We start from the raw sequence: 15,431 nt of genomic DNA, 5'->3' as shown, positions 1-15,431 counted from the left end.
TGTTAGTTCTTTCTCTGTGTCCACTCAATCCCACACACCTCAAGCCCTGCACTCACACAATATCCTGGGAGTGTTTTAAGATGGCTTTTAATTGAGTCAAAGAGGAAGAAAAAAATTAATTTGAATCTTGCACCAGAGCCAAAAAGACATGTGCCCCGATTTCACTGAAATGCATCTACTCTAAGAAGCTTATCTAAACTAATCCTTCAAATTATCTGTAAGAAGGTACATTCGAGAAAGCTCCTTTTAGAGGGTTCGGGGGGGACAAAGCATCCACAAAAAAAAACAAAACACAAAAAAAAGCCCAACCTAACACCCAACTTATTGTTTCTTTATACGTTATGACATCACATGCTCCCCGTGACATCACATCCTTCCTGTGATATCACACCTCCCCTATGATATCACACCTCCCCTGTGATGTCACATCCATCATATGACATCACATCTTTCCTGTGATACCATATCATCCTTGAGATGTCATGTCCTCCCCTGTGACATCACAGCTCTCCTGTAACATCACATCTCTCCTATGACGTCACATCCATCATATGACACCACATCCTTCCTGTGACATCATATCTCCTTTATGACATCACACATCCCCTGTGACATCTCAGCTGGCATCACATCCCTCATATGACATCACAGCTCTCCTGATATCATATCATTCCAGTGACATCACAGCTCCCCTGTGACATCACATACTTCCAGTGACATCACATCTTCCATATGACAGCACGTCCTCCCCTGTGACATCACAGCTCCTCTATGACATCACACCTGCCCTGTGACATCACATCCTCCCAGTGATATCACATCCTAATTGTGATATCAAGGCTCCTCTATGACATCACATCCATCATATCATCCCCGTGACATCACATCCTCCCTGTGACATAACAGCTCCCTTGTGACATCACATCCTTCCTGCAACATCACATCTCCCTATGATGTCACATCCACCATATGACATCACATCTCTCCTGTGATATTATATCATCCATGTGACATCACGTCCTCTCTACGACATCACAGCTCCTCTGTGACATCATATTCTTCCTGTGCCATCACATCCTTCCTCTGACATCATATAATCATCCTTGTGACATCATATAATCATCCTTGTGACATCACAGCTCCCCTGTGACATCACATCCTTTCTGTGATATCACAGCTCCCCATGACATCATACATATTCTATGACATCACAACTCCCCTATGACACCACATCTCCACTGTGACATCACATCTTTCATGTGATATCACATCTCCCCTATGACGTCACATCCATCATGTGACATCACATCTCCCTTGTGATATCATATCATCCCTGTGACGTCACGTCCTCCCCTGCGACATCACATCCGCCCTGTGACATCACAGCTCCCCTGTGACATCACATCGTTGTTGTGACATCACATCTCTCCTGTGCTATCATGTCATCCCTGTGATATCCCATGATTGCCTGTGACATCACATCCTTCCTGTGACATCACACCTCCTCTATGACATCACATCTCTCTTGTGATATCACATCCTTGTTGGGACATCAAGGCTCCTCAATGACGTCACATCCATCATATGACATCACATCTCCCCTGTGACATCACATCCATCCCAAGGCTCTGTGTGTGTGTGTGAGACAGGCAGAACCACAAATGCCTGCACAGCCCAGAGCAGTCAGTGTGGGGCTGTGCTTGCTGCTGCAGAGACCCCCAGGGAACAAACCCAGGCAGGAGTTGGGGGGGGGTTGTCCCTAAGGAGGACACTTGCCTTATTATTCCTTATTATTTGTAATATCTTATAGATCTATCACACAACACCTAAGGATGGATTCTATAGAATATGTGCCATATATTTGGGTTGGGTCTGGCTGAGCTGCAGTTCAGTTCCCCACAGCAGCCCTCCCAGGGCTGGGCTTGGCATTGGCAGCTGGAAGGGGGTTGAGAACACCCCAGTGTTTTGGCCACTGCTGAGCACAGCACCAACACTGGGACATTCCTTCCTTAGCTGAGGGCAAGAGCCTGGCAGGGGACCCAAGTAGGCCAGCTGAGCCCAACTGACCCAAGGGACATTGCAGCCCATGGGAGGTCAGCTCAGCTCTAAAAGCTGAGGCAGGGAGCAGGAGGGGGGCATTCATTGTCTGATGGCTGCCTGCTGAGGAACCGTCCCGCGGACCCAAGCCCTGCTCCTCGGGAGTGGCCGACCATGGCTGCTCATGGGAAGCAGAGAACAAACCCTGCTGTCTTTTGATTCTGTGTGCACAAGCTTCACATTAATTTTTGCTTTAAATAAACTGCCTTATCCCAATCCACTATTTTGTTTTCCCCACCTTACTCTCTCCCATGTCCTGTTGGGAAGGGGAGTGATAGAGCGCCTGGGAGGGCACCTGGTGTCAACCCACGACACACCTGAACACTTCCAGAGACTCCACCACCTCCCTGGGCTACTCGTTCCAATGCCTGAACACTCCCTCAGTGAAAAAAGGTTTCTTTAATATCTAATATGAACTTGCCCAATGCAATTTAAGGCCATTATAGAATCATAGAATAGATTAGGTTGGAAAAGACCTCCAAGATCATCAAGTCCAACCCCTGATCCAACTCCAGTTACTATATCATGGCAGTAAGGGCCGCGTCCAATCTCTTTTTAAAAACCTCCAGGGATGGTGAATCCACCACCTCTCTGGGTAGGCCGTTCCAATGCCTGATAACCCTCTCTGTAAAGAATTTCTTCCTAACATCTAACTTAAACTTCCCCTGGCAGAGCTTGAACCCATGTCCCCTTGTCCTATTGTTGGTTGCCTGGGAGAAGAGACCAACCCCCGCCTGGCTATAACCTCCCTTCAGGTAGTTGAAGAGAGTGATGAGGTCGCCTCTAAGCCTTCTCTTCTCCAGACTAAACAACCCCAGCTCCCTCAGCCTCTCCTCATAGGACTTGTGCTCAAGTCCCTTCACCAGCCTCGTTGCTCTTCTCTGGACCCGCTCCAGCACCTCAATATCCTTCCTGAACTGAGGGATTTTCCTGCTTTGACAGTGTTTTGAGACAGTTCATTTTGCCCTTCAACTCCTTCCATGTGCACACACACACAGAGCAGTCTCACCAGTGTCAGGCCCTCCAAAGAACACAAGCCCTGATGATTTGTAGCTCCCACTCCAGTGGTTGGCACTTGGAGCTCCCTCCGTACCCAGAGCTCAGAGCTCCCTCGTGCCAGAAAGTTTAAAGAGATTGCCAAGACAACCCTTGGAAAAAGGTCTCCCTCTGTGTTTCCTGGGAGAAGAGCACTCTATTGTCATCTTCCAAAACCTTGGAGAGGTCCCAGAGATCTCCCAGGAAGGAATTTGGGGCCTCAAGCACATGACCCGTATATAGAGGCTGAGGACTCAGGGGTCAGTGGTGCGAAGATTGAGGACAGTAGAGGAGTAGCCTGAGAGGTCTGGAAGGGGGGTGTCAGAGCTGGTGGAGCTTTTCTTCCTGTCAGAAAAAAGCCTAAGAAAGAACTAGTGCCACCAAGGGCAGCTGGGGTGGCCTAGACTGGTGACAAGAAGTCAGAAATTTCCCTCCAAGGTCAGTGTTGTGGTGCAATATGTCACAAAGAAGGAGTCTGGATGAGCCCAAGGCTTTGTGTGTGCAGGAAGAGCCAGGGAGGACGCAGAGATGTCAGTGCAGGAAGGTGCCAGCCAGGTGGGGCAGCCGGGGGGATGACGACAGCCTGCAGGGAAAGGGGCAGGGCATGGACACCGTAGGACAGCCTGGGCTGGAGAGGAGACAGGGATGGGGAGAAGCTGAAAGGCCCTGACACAGCCACCTTCTGCAGGCCTTTGGCCATGGCTGCTGTCTGTGCCCCTGATGCCAGGAGGAGGGGAGTGGCCCTTGCAGCCCTGGGGCCTCATGGCCTCCTTGTCCCTGCTCAGCAGCCTGGCAGGTGCCACCCCATGGTCCTGCCCTTGGCATTGCACATCCCACATCCCAGTGCCCCAGGAAGAGCCCTGAGGAATGAGGCAGGGACAGGATCTGCCTTCCCAGGGGCTGGGGAACAGGGCTTGGCCCTTTGGATTAAGGAAACAAGTCAAGGTTTATTCAGCATCAGAGCCACCTTTCCCTTGCTTGTCCATCCTTGTCATCACTGTCTGCAGTTTTCTGCTCTAACTGGAATCTGGGGACACTTTCACAGTCATGTCCCTCATTGGGACCCATTAACAGTACAAGAAACTTCAGTATTTCAATCTCATTTTGACTTCTTGAGAACTTGTTTGAACTTACTCTCAGGGACTGAGTCTCATGTAAACAACATCAAAGTCCCCTGAGGGTCATGAAATGCCTGGGGCTGTTGCTGTGCTGCTGAGCTGGGCAGGGCTCCTGGCACACAGGGAGCTCCTGGCAAGCAAGAAGAGCTTCAAAGAGACAGCTCTGCTGGTGAGCAGCTCCTCTGCACAGCCCAGCAGGGCTGAGGGCACTGCCTGCAGCACCCAGGGCACAAAAGCAAGGCAGAGAGAGGTTACACACAGCCTGGGCTGGGAGGGAAGTCGAGAGGAAGATCCACTGGAGGAGGAATCTTTCCAGGCTTCCACATGGTAAGTCAGCATGAAGGGCAATGTGTCTGCAGTTTGTGCAAAGATCTCCTAATGCCGGCACATCCCACTCCCTGCTGCACCATCCCAGGCACATCCCAGCAGGGTTCCCTTCTCCCAGGGATGGCTACAGGGTTGTGAAGCTGGGCTGTGCCACCCAGGCTGCCCCAAGCTGTCCTGCAGAGCAGGGTCCTGCAGCCCAGGGCTGTGCCGGGGCAGGAGCTCTGCCACTGCCAGGGGCAGCTCTCAGCCGGGCTGGGGAGCTCCCTCAGGGCTGGGCAGAGGCTGGGGGTGGAAAGAGCAAAGCCTGCCAGGGCAGGGCAGGTTTCTTCTGCTGTCGAGTGAGAGTTTCATGGGTCAGGGTTGCTCACAGAACCAGAGCACCCCAGGATATTTTCCAGAGGATACTTTGAGGGGAAGGTCCAAGGAGGGATTTCTCTCAAGCTCTCAAGCCACATGCCTGGTGGTTTGAGTTCCAGAGGGAACTCTGAGGAGCTGTCCAGGGCTGAGAACAACTTGCTGGCACTGCTGGTGTCTGGGAGGTGGCACAGCTGGCTCAGGGTGATGCTGCCCTGAGTGCCCAGTGGGCTCTGCCCTGGCCTCTCCCAGCTGGACCCTCCCTCTGCATTTCCTTGGTTCTCAGCTTGCCCCTGGTCCTGAGGTTGTTCCCTCCTTCTCTCACTCAGGCTCACTGGGGAGGGGAATTCAAGCTACACAGTCCAACACTGATCCTGGCATTCCCCCCAGGCAGGTGTGTCCCTGGGAATGAGACATTCCAATTGTCCTCTGCCCTGTGGGGCTGTGGGCAGTGAAGTCTGTGGGCCTGGGTAAGGAGCTCTTTTTCCCTCAATCAGACCCCATCTTTAAGACACTTGGCTCTTTTCTGAGGTGTCCTTCTAAGGTGGGAGCTGCCCTCGAGAATGCAAATCATCCTCCCAGCACAGCTGTGTTCTCTGAAAGCCCCAGTGGAGAGGGGTAGTGATGCTGTGCCGGTGCCAGGAGATGTTGTTGGGTTGGGGAGATGAGCCACAGGTGTCCTTGGCTCCAAGTGGGGTGCTGAGCCCTTGAGACAGGCTGAGACCTTGAGTGGTGTGGGATGGATCCCTCTGCTCTCAACAGGGTCTGGTGGCTTTTCAGACCAAACTCGGAGTGTGATCAATCTCCATCTCAGGAAGGTACAAACCCAGGGCAGCCGGAAAAAGAGAGAGGGACAGAGCAGCTCCCCTCACTCTCCACTAAGCCCCAGATAATCCTCCTGCCTGGCAGGATCTGCTCTGTTCTCCCTGAGTGCATCAGAAGTGTTGAGGGGTTCTGACATCCAGGAACACTCCTTAGAATAGATGAATAGAGTCTGAAAACAATCCCAAACTTCTGAAACTGCCTTCTGCTCTCTTGGTTCTTTTTGGGAGGGCAGATGCTGACAAGCCCTTTTGCAGTGGAAGCAGTTTCATCTGACACAGCTGAACACCAGGAAGGGCCCCTGTGCCCACCATGCCCATGACCCCACCAGTGCAGAGCAGGGCTGACCCATCACAGCCAGTGGACAGAGGGTCTGCTCCTCACGGAAGATGTAGTGAGCCCCAGCCAGGGCTCCAGCCATGGAGCTGAAGAAGAGATTTCTAGAAGAGGAAAACCAATGGAGGAGGAGAGGGGTGTTGGAAAGTGGCTTTGATTTTTCTCAGAATGTTCTGCCCTAACTTATCACTGTTATTTCCTACTTAAACAGTGCCCCACATCTAGAGGCAACGAATGCCCAACAGCAGCTCCCTCACCCAGTTCCTCCTCCTGGCATTCGCAGACAGGCGGGAGCTGCAGCTCCTGCACTTCTGGCTCTTCCTGGCCATCTCCCTGGCTGCCCTCCTGGCCAACGGCCTCATCCTCAGCACTGTAGCCTGTGACCACCACCTGCACACCCCCATGGGCTTCTTCCTGCTCAACCTCTCCCTCACAGACCTGGGCTGCATCTGCACCACTGTCCCCAAAGCCATGCACAATTCCCTCTGGGACACCACAACCATCTCCTACATGGGATGTGCTGCACAGGTTTTTCTCCTCATATTCTTTCTTGGAGCAGAGTTTTCCCTCCTCACCATCATGTGCTACGACCGCTACGTTGCCATCTGCAAACCCCTGCACTACGGGACCCTCCTGGGCAGCAGAGCTTGTGCCCACATGGCAGCAGCTGCCTGGGCCACTGGCTTTCTCAATGCTCTGCTGCACACAGCCAATACATTTTCCCTGCCCCTGTGCCAGGGCAATGCCCTGGACCAGTTCTTCTGTGAAATCCCACACATCCTCAAGCTCTCCTGCTCACACTCAGGCTACCTCAGGGAAATTGGGCTTATTGTGTTTAGTGCCTGTTTAATGATTGGGTGTTTCATTTTCATTGTTTTCTCCTATGTGCAGATCTTCAGGGCTGTGCTGAGGATCCCCTCTCAGCAGGGACGGCACAAAGCCTTTTCCACCTGCCTCCCTCACCTGGCCGTGGTCTCTCTGCTTATCAGCACTGGCTTGTTTACTTACCTGAAGCCCCCCTCCACCTCCTTCCCATCCCTGGATCTGGCCCTGTCAGTTCTGTATTTGGTGGTTCCTCCAACACTGAACCCCCTCATCTACAGCCTGAGGAACCAGGAGGTCAAGGATGCCCTGAGGAAAATCATAACTGGGTGTTTTTCAGAAGCAATAAACTCTCCTTCTTCTGCATGTTATGGACATCATTAAAGGCCAATCCTGTTATGGACTTTATTACAGGCCCACCATATCTTCTCTATTCTTTGCTCCTGAGAGGGGTGGTATTTTTGTGAGAATTTGTTCACAACAAAAAATCTTTAAACACCATTTTTAATTCAGTGTTTGCCTTTCTAGCCTGGCCCACAGGCTGTACAAATTGTACTCACTGTCTGATTCAACCAAATAAAGAACTCTGCATTGGCTTGTTTGCCTGACATCTTTCCTCTCTGACTTCTCTGCAGCTGCAGGGTCGGGGCCTCTGTGCAGAGCTGGGCCAGAAAAGAGTCCCAGCAGAGCAGCACTGCCAGGGAGCAGCAGCCCTTCTCCTGCCTGGCCACCTCTTCCTTCCCTTCCACACTGTCCTGCAGAGCCCTGTGTTGTTGGAGGCCTCAGTGCTCTGGCAGTTGGTCCCAGTCCTGCTGCAGGACTGTCCAGGGACTGCAGGCAGGGACAGCCACGGGCACTGCTGGCACAGAGCTGACCTCTGCAGCAGCACTGCCATCCTGCAGGGGCATCTCCTCAGGCCAGGGCCTCAAAGCTTCCATCTGCTTTCCACTTTGCTCTCCAGGATGTGCCCAAAGCAATGCCCTGCAGAGGAAAACAGCAGTGACCAGCACAAGGGTGGGAGTGCTCAGGGTGGGGGCACCCAGCAGTGCCCTGGCACAGCCAGCGCCGCTCCCAGCACTGGCCTCTCACCCCAGGCCATTGGGCTTGTTCTTCCCTCCAAGGAGGGACAGCAAATGACCAGCTCAGGAGCCCATGTTTGCACTGCATGCACAAGACATGCCCCTGTGTCACGGCTTGGGGCTGGGGGGGTGGAAGGCTTAGACAAAGTTGATGGCAGAAGCCGTCTCGTTGAGCTACGAGGGGCAGAAAGGACCCCCTTGCTTTCTAAAGTCCTTCTCAGAGAGGAGCCTGGGGGTGGCTGGATCCAATCTCAGGCTCAGATTTTGGTTTAGACTGAAGGAATTACAGAGATGTGATTCAATCACATTGTCCTGCAGGTTTTAGCGATGGTAAATCAGAAATATTTCTATAAAATGAATTATTTATTATGACAAATGAACAGAAAATTTATCAGACAAGTGAACAGACAAAAGACCTCAATCAGAATTATTCACTACACAGTATAAAAGCCAAAACCCCCTAGCAGTATAGTCTAAGATAGGACAGTGGAGTCTATCAAAGTCATTCTATTAAAGCAATTGGATCAAAGCCAGCAAAAAGAAACAATCCTGAAGCAGAGATTGAGGTAACTCACCCCATAATGACAGGGGGTAGTTCTCTTTCACTTAACCCCTGGGCAGTGACCATGAAGAGCTGTCCCTGCTTCATGGCAGAAGCTTCACACACTTCAAGGAAGTCTGTGGAAGAATCTGCCCCATGACAGTTGGACGGGGCTTTTATAGTTATCAAGGGTTTGACTGCCAGACATATTTGCAGGCCAGGGAGCAGCTTATCTGTCAAATCCTGCTTCAGAAAGCAGGATGTGTATTTGAAGTTTCAGGAACCATTTTGGGTTTAGAATAATTCAACATTAAAAACAGCACCTTGACACCAGCAGTAACTCACTACAGAGAGCTTGTATTGTTTGCATTCTGACCAGTTTTTAGGTATTATCAGAGCAGAGCATCCTGCCAGAAACGGCCCCTTGATTCCATGAGGTTGCAAAAACTCTCAGGGTTCCTTTGGTTCCATGAGGTCCTTCAGTGTCACAACGGACCCTTGGTTCCATGAGGTTCTGGGGTGTCACAATGGCCCTGATGATTTCATGAGTTTCCACTATCTCTCCAGGGTTCCTTTGGTTCCATGAGGCCCCTCACTGTCACAATGGCTCCTTGATTCCACGATGTTCCAATATATCCCGGGGTTCCCTTGGCTCCAAGAGGCTCCCCAGTGTCCCACTGGCCCCTGGATTCCAGGAGGCCCTGCAGTGTCCCAATGGCCACTCGGTTCCAGGAGCCACAGCGGCTGCCGCCGGCGTCTGTGCCCGGAGCCGCCGCTCCCACGGGGCTGCCGCACTCACCGCCGGGGTTGCCGCTCGCGCAGCCGCCGCTCTGCCCCGGCTGCACCGGGACCCGGCACCGCCTCGGGCCTGCGCTGCCGCCTCAGCGGCCACAGGGACACAGGGATGGGGGACCTTTGCTCTGACACTGAGGGGGCCTGGCTTTGTTCTGCTAAGGTCTGGGCTTTAGGGAAATTGCTGTTCATTTTCATGCTCCACTGGAACACCTCCTGAATTCCAAAGGTTTCCTAATCCAGGGGAGGGGTTTCTATGGCATTGGAGGTGCCGCCCCTCAGGACACATTGTCAATAAACCATCCAGCTGACTGGGATGGGTGTAAGAGCTGGGGAACACAGGATAATCAGTTATCCCATGAAAGCCTTGGAATATTCCCTGCCTGAATTGTAGTCCAAATGGACTAGATTGGATAGAATTCCCAAATATTTTGGAAACTCCAGTCATTACTGACACCAGAATGGAAATTCAGCAGATAACTAAAGCCAGTCCCCTTGGGAGCCCACAACCAGCGGGGCTGAGGGAGGCCCTGGCAGCTCCCCAGCACCTCCCTCTCAGTGGGACACCTCTGGCAGCCTCTCCCAGCTCCAGAACCCTCCAACACTCCAAAGACCCTCGCTGGTGCCCAGGACAATTCTGATCCCCCTCAACAAACACTCCTCCAGCTGTGACCCTTGTCTGTTGGGAAACACAAAGGGATTTGGGGGAATGTTTCCCTGACAACAAGGAGAATTTGGGAGAGGGACCTTTCCACACCCAGCTCTTGATGTGTTCACACATCTCTGCCTGGGTTTGGGTGTGAATTGACTGTGGTGTGAAGGTTGTTCTTGGGAATCTATAATTCAGTCACTGTTAAAATTGTAGCAAATGCTATTGAATCACTTGATTACTGTTCAATTGATCAATGATTAAGTGCTACTAATCTCTTTTGCCCCCTTGGCTTTGGATACAAATCCTTTGCACCCTGACCCTCTTGCATCCCAAGGCTCTGTGTAAATTATTCCCTTTCATAAAAATATATATTTTTTTCGTGATGTCCACTTTAAAATCTTCCTCCTTAGCTAAACTACAGAACAACTCCAATTAGCTGTAGGAGTAGGACTCTTGAAGACTTGAAGACAATTAAAGGAAGAGAAATAATTTGTTTTGCTGTGTTTTAATGGTCCCAAAGTGTGTTTGGAGTTGCATCAGCTGTCAGTCCAAGATGGGCCATGTCAGAACTGGTGAGGTTGGGGGTGAGGAGCAAGGTTGATCATCCAGGGTCAGTGTGGATCTCCTGAGGAGACACTCAGCATCAAGATCACTTGGAGAACACCTTTATCACCTCTTCTCTGAACTTAAAAATATCCATCCTTGAATTAAAAAAAAAAAAAGTACAAACTTGGAAGACTTGTTTTGAAATTGCCTTGAAGACAATTAAAGGAAAACAAAGAGATCCTGAGGGATTTCTGCATTTTAATGAGCCCCACAGTGTGTTTGCAGCCCAGCCCATCACCCTGAGGTACTGAGAGAAGATTGAAGCAGCTGCTCAAGAAGTCAGAAGCCAAACTCCAAGTGCCTTGAAGCATTGCTGGGCCCCACTGAGGGCAGGCACTGACAAAGCCTCCCCAGGGACTCCTTGGAGCAGCTCCTTGGAGGCCAGGAGTGCAGGCAGACAAAGGCTTTGGGCAGGCCCCTGCAATGCTGAGCAAAGCCTGCCTTGGTTTTGTGGAGCACAAAGGCCAAGGCCTGAGCCCCAGGCCCTGGCCCAGCAGATCCTGTCCCTCCCGGCTGGCTCAGGGCTGTTTGGGGGGCACCGGGATGGGAGGGGGAGCAACAACAAAGGCCCAAAACTGGGCAACCCCTGCCAGGCTCCTGAGGGAGGGGCGAGGCAGAAACCAAGTGCAGAACCTGCCAGGCAAGTTGGTTGTGGTGGCCTGAGTGGCAGAGGCAGCTGCCAGAGGTAAGGGGACAAAGGCCTGGGTGCCTTTGGGCCTTGCAGCCCTGCCAGAGCCCTTGGCCATCTCTCCTGCAGGCTGTCCTGCCCTGGCCCTGCTGCTGCTCTGGCCTTGCAGGCTGCACACACCCCTCCTGCTTTCCCACCCCCTCCCAGCAGCATTTCTAGACCCTCCCTGATGTCTCTGCACCAGCTCTGGCTGTTCCCTGGAACACAAAGCCATGGGCTGATCCTGACTCCCTCTGGGTGAGCTCTTGCAGCACAAGGGTCCCCATTGAGCAACATTTCTTCTTCCTCACCTTCAATCTGAACCTTCAATGCTACTCTTTGTTGGGATTTCATTCTATTTCCAATACAGAGAAAAGCTCCTTCTTGTCAGATCTCCTCTAGACCCTCTCCAGTTCTTCCTCATTCCTCCACAATGGGGAACCTCACAGACAGACAGACCAGTCCAGATGTGGTGACCCCAGGGCTGAGTCCATGGAGATGACAACTCCCTTGTCTGGGTGCCCACACTCCCCCTAAGGCAGCCCCATGTGCAGTTGGCCTTAAATCAAGGGGCCATTCTGATTCTTTGTAACGTCACGGAATCAAGTGGCACCGTGACACTGCAGGGCCTCATGGAACCAAAGGAATGCAGGGACACTGTGGAATCTCATGGAACCAAGGGACCATTGTGACATGCGGGGTCTCTTTGGAACAAAAGGAACCCTGAGATATCTCAGATCCTCATGGAACCAAGGGGCCACTGTGCCTCCCCAGAACTCCATGGAATCAAGCAGAGCCGCTGCCTCCCCCCCGCCGCTTGCACGGACCGGAGTCGCCGGCTCTGCCCTGCTTGGACACCTCTGGAGTCAGCGTGTTCTTGGGCAGCACAACTGATCTCAGACCAGAGGGTTTCCCAGATTTCGCTTTGCCCCCTCTTTCCCATGGTTTTGTTTTTTGTTCTTTTTTCATTCAGGGGGAAAAGGGGGAAGGGAGGCAGATGTTGATCCCTGTTTTTATCTGTTTACAAAGGGGAGTTGGGGCAGGGGGGTGACAGGAGGCAATTTCTCTCTCCGCTGAAGCTTTGAACTGTTCTGTTGGTATTGCTGGTTTTGCTACTCTATTTCTTGTCAGTAACTCTTATTTTTTCACTTATACCTCCTTGTATTTTGTCTCCCTGTAGTGGTGGGGAATAAAAGGGGAGCAAATTCATTTTATTGGAGTTCCCACCCCAACATGTGTCTTTAAACCAGGACAGGTTGCTCAAGGGCTCCCTGAAATTTGACATCATTCACAAAGGATGCATTTTGTCCCATTGTAAAGGAAGATAATAAAGAGGTTCTATAGTGGTGTTCAAGGGCTGCTCACTGAGGGATTTCATCAGGAAGTTGCTGCCAAGAGGACTTTGTACCTTGGATTTTATTTCACATTCTTCATTCAGCAACTTCCCACCCACCACATCTCCCACTTCTTCAGTCCAGCTCTCACCAATCTGTCTCTAGGAGAGCACAGGAGATCATGTCAAGAGGCTTGATAAAGTCTGGGCACACAACATCCCCTTCTATTCCCTCCCACAAGGGGTCTGCAATCCCTGCCTTGTCCTTCCCATGCCTGGCAATGGCTGCAGGAGGACTTGCCCTATCCCCTTCCCTGCTGAGCCTGAGCAATCTGGAACTCTGCCAACCCTCCTTGCTGCCCTGTTTGCAGACTGCTTCCATGTCTGCCTTTGCCAAGGCCCCAGGAAACTCTGGGGTGGCTCTGGCTTTTCCAAGTGTTTGGGAGAGGTCTCCCAGTGACACTGCCCAGCCTTCTCAATAGCCCTGACACCACAACCTTTTCAATATCCCACAGTTCCTTTTTAGTGCCCAGGACACAACACAAGTTGTCCTGGTTGTTCTGGAGAATGAGAAGGGATTTCTCCCTTGAGGCCAACCCCTCCAATTGGATTTGAGTGCAGCTGAAAGGTTTCCTCAGCATTTTCCCCCTTTTCCTCCCTGCCCTGAAGGTTTCTAGCCCTCAGGCTGGAGCTGAGGGGGTTGGGCAGGTGCCTGAGGAGGGGGTAGAACAAGGGGTGTGTCCAACTGTGCCAGGAGGGCTGTGCTGGGCAAGGATGAGGAGGCTGCAGAAAACAGTGGCACTGGGGAGGGGAGAGGAGCAGGTGGAGAGACCTTGTGCCTGCCCACGCTGGGCAGGAGCTGCCCCAGGATGGCAGCTCTGAAGCACTCCCAGGATGTCCCTGTGAACAGGAGGGGAAGACTGGATCTAAAAATGGAACCTGGAAAGCAGAGAGCAGGAGTGTCATGGTGTCACTGCGGAAGAGTTCCATCCCTGGAGCAAGGTCACAGAAGAAGTGACCCAGTACATGCAGTGCCCTCAGAAGATGCCACAGCATCCTGGAGATGCTGTAAGGGAGCCCAGCTCTGCTTCACAAGTTCCCAGGGCCTGTCCCTGCCTGTGCTCCAAAGGCTTCCAGCCCACAGGACTGTGCTCAGAGAGCACTCAGGCCAAAAAGTGAGAAAGGGGCTCAGGAGGACAGTGTGGAAGTGGCAAGAGAGCAGCTCTGGAAAGACCAAGCACTGCTGCTCCCTGGCAGTGCTGCTGGGCTGGGATTATTGTCCCCTTTCTGTTTGCAAATCCCCCCTGTCCTGCAGTGTGCTGTCCTTTGGGAACAGCTAAGAAGAAGGGTCTTGGACAAAGAAGGCACTGCAGGGTCCTTTATTTTGTTTAAATACTCAGAGAGCACAATTCATCATTTATACAGTCTCTGTGTCAAAATCAAAAAGTGGACATAAAATTAGAAATGGGGTGCCTAAGAATATTTAATTGCAAAGGAAATTATTGCAAGAACTTGATGACCTTCACGAAAAAGCTGAGCAGGAAGGCTGGGCCATTAAGGAGTCCCATTCTGAATGCTACGTACCGGAAACCAGGCAATTTATTGCACTGGAAAAGCATCCAGTCATCATTTTCCTCAGGGCATCCTTGAGCTCCTGGTTCCTCAGGCTGTAGATGAAGGGGTTCAGTGCTGGAGGAACCATCGAGTATAGAACTGATAGTGCCAGATCCAGGGATGGGGATGAGGACGAGGGGGGCTTCAGGTAGGCGAACATACCAGTGCTGACGAACAGGGAGACCACAGCCAGGTGAGGGAGGCACGTGGAAAAGGCTTTGTGCCGTCCCTGCTGAGAGGGGATCCTCAGCACAGCCCTGAAGATCTGCACATAGGAGAACACAATGAAAACGAAACAACCAAATGCTAAAGAGATAGTAAACCAGAGAAGCCCAATTTCCCTGAGGTAGCCCGAGTGTGAGCAGGAGAGCTTGAGGATGGCAGGGATTTCACAGAAGAACTGGTCCAGGGCATTGCCCTGGCACAGGGGCAGGGAAAATGTACTGGCTGTGTGCAGCAGAGCATTGAGAAAGCCAGTGGCCCAGGCAGCTGCTGCCATGTGGGCACAAGCTCTGCTGCCCAGGAGGGTCCCGTAGTGCAGGGGTTTGCAGATGGCAACGTAGCGGTCGTAGCACATGATGGTGAGGAGGAAATACTCTGCTAAGATGAAGAAATAAAAGAAAAAGAGCTGTGCAGCACATCCCATATAAGAGATGGTTGTGGTGTCCCAGAGGGAATTGTGCATGGCTTTGGGGACAGTGGTGCAGATGCAGCCCAGGTCTGTGAGGGAGAGGTTGAGCAGGAAGAAGCCCATGGGGGTGTGCAGGTGGTGGTCGCAGGCTACGGCGCTGAGGATGAGGCCGTTGGCCAGGAGGGCAGCCAGGGAGATGGCCAGGAAGAGCCAGAAGTGCAGGAGCTGCAGCTCCCGCCTGTCTGCGAATGCCAGGAGGAGGAACTGGGTGAGGGAGCTGCTGTTGGACATTTGCTGTTCCTTAGGCCAGGGTCTGTTCAGAAAAGGAAAGCACAGGGAACAATTAAGACAGCCCCCTCTCAGCAAAGGCAGTGCAGTTTTCAGGGAAGTCCCCTCCAAGTCAAGGCATTTTTTTACTGGTTTGTGCTCTCTGAGGGTGCTGTGAGGAGCAGGAGCTCTGGCCATGTGCTGCCAAGGACTCAGCCATCCAAGTCACTGTCCTTGCCCACAGCCCTTCTGCCCCAGCCCTGGGAGCAGCTCCCCGGGCCGGCTGAGAGCTGCCCCTGGCAGGCAGCAGAGTCCCTGCCCAGCACAGTGCCCTGGGC

At 52.3% G+C, this 15,431-nt stretch overlaps 2 protein-coding genes across 2 annotated transcripts; one reads left to right on the top strand and one right to left on the bottom strand.

The window, feature by feature from the left end:
• The first annotated feature begins 6,526 nt into the window (after nucleotides 1-6,526).
• LOC135404935 (olfactory receptor 14C36-like) lies at nucleotides 6,527-7,295 on the top strand. The gene has a single exon (XM_064639665.1). The coding sequence runs from the start codon at nucleotides 6,561-6,563 to the stop codon at nucleotides 7,293-7,295; it is 735 nt and encodes a 244-aa protein (XP_064495735.1). The 5' UTR covers nucleotides 6,527-6,560.
• Nucleotides 7,296-14,157: 6,862 nt separating this feature from the next.
• Nucleotides 14,158-14,791, bottom strand: LOC135404934 (olfactory receptor 14J1-like). The gene has a single exon (XM_064639664.1). It carries the CDS (start codon nucleotides 14,770-14,772, stop codon nucleotides 14,158-14,160), a length of 615 nt encoding a protein of 204 aa, XP_064495734.1. The 5' UTR covers nucleotides 14,773-14,791.
• Nucleotides 14,792-15,431: the final 640 nt, after the last annotated feature.

The sequence above is a fragment of the Pseudopipra pipra genome, chromosome W (assembly GCF_036250125.1).
Source record: "Pseudopipra pipra isolate bDixPip1 chromosome W, bDixPip1.hap1, whole genome shotgun sequence".
Taxonomy (NCBI): Eukaryota; Metazoa; Chordata; class Aves; order Passeriformes; family Pipridae; genus Pseudopipra; species Pseudopipra pipra.
The sequence above is the reverse complement of the archived record's forward strand: the minus strand, read 5'-3'. Positions and strand labels throughout refer to the sequence as shown.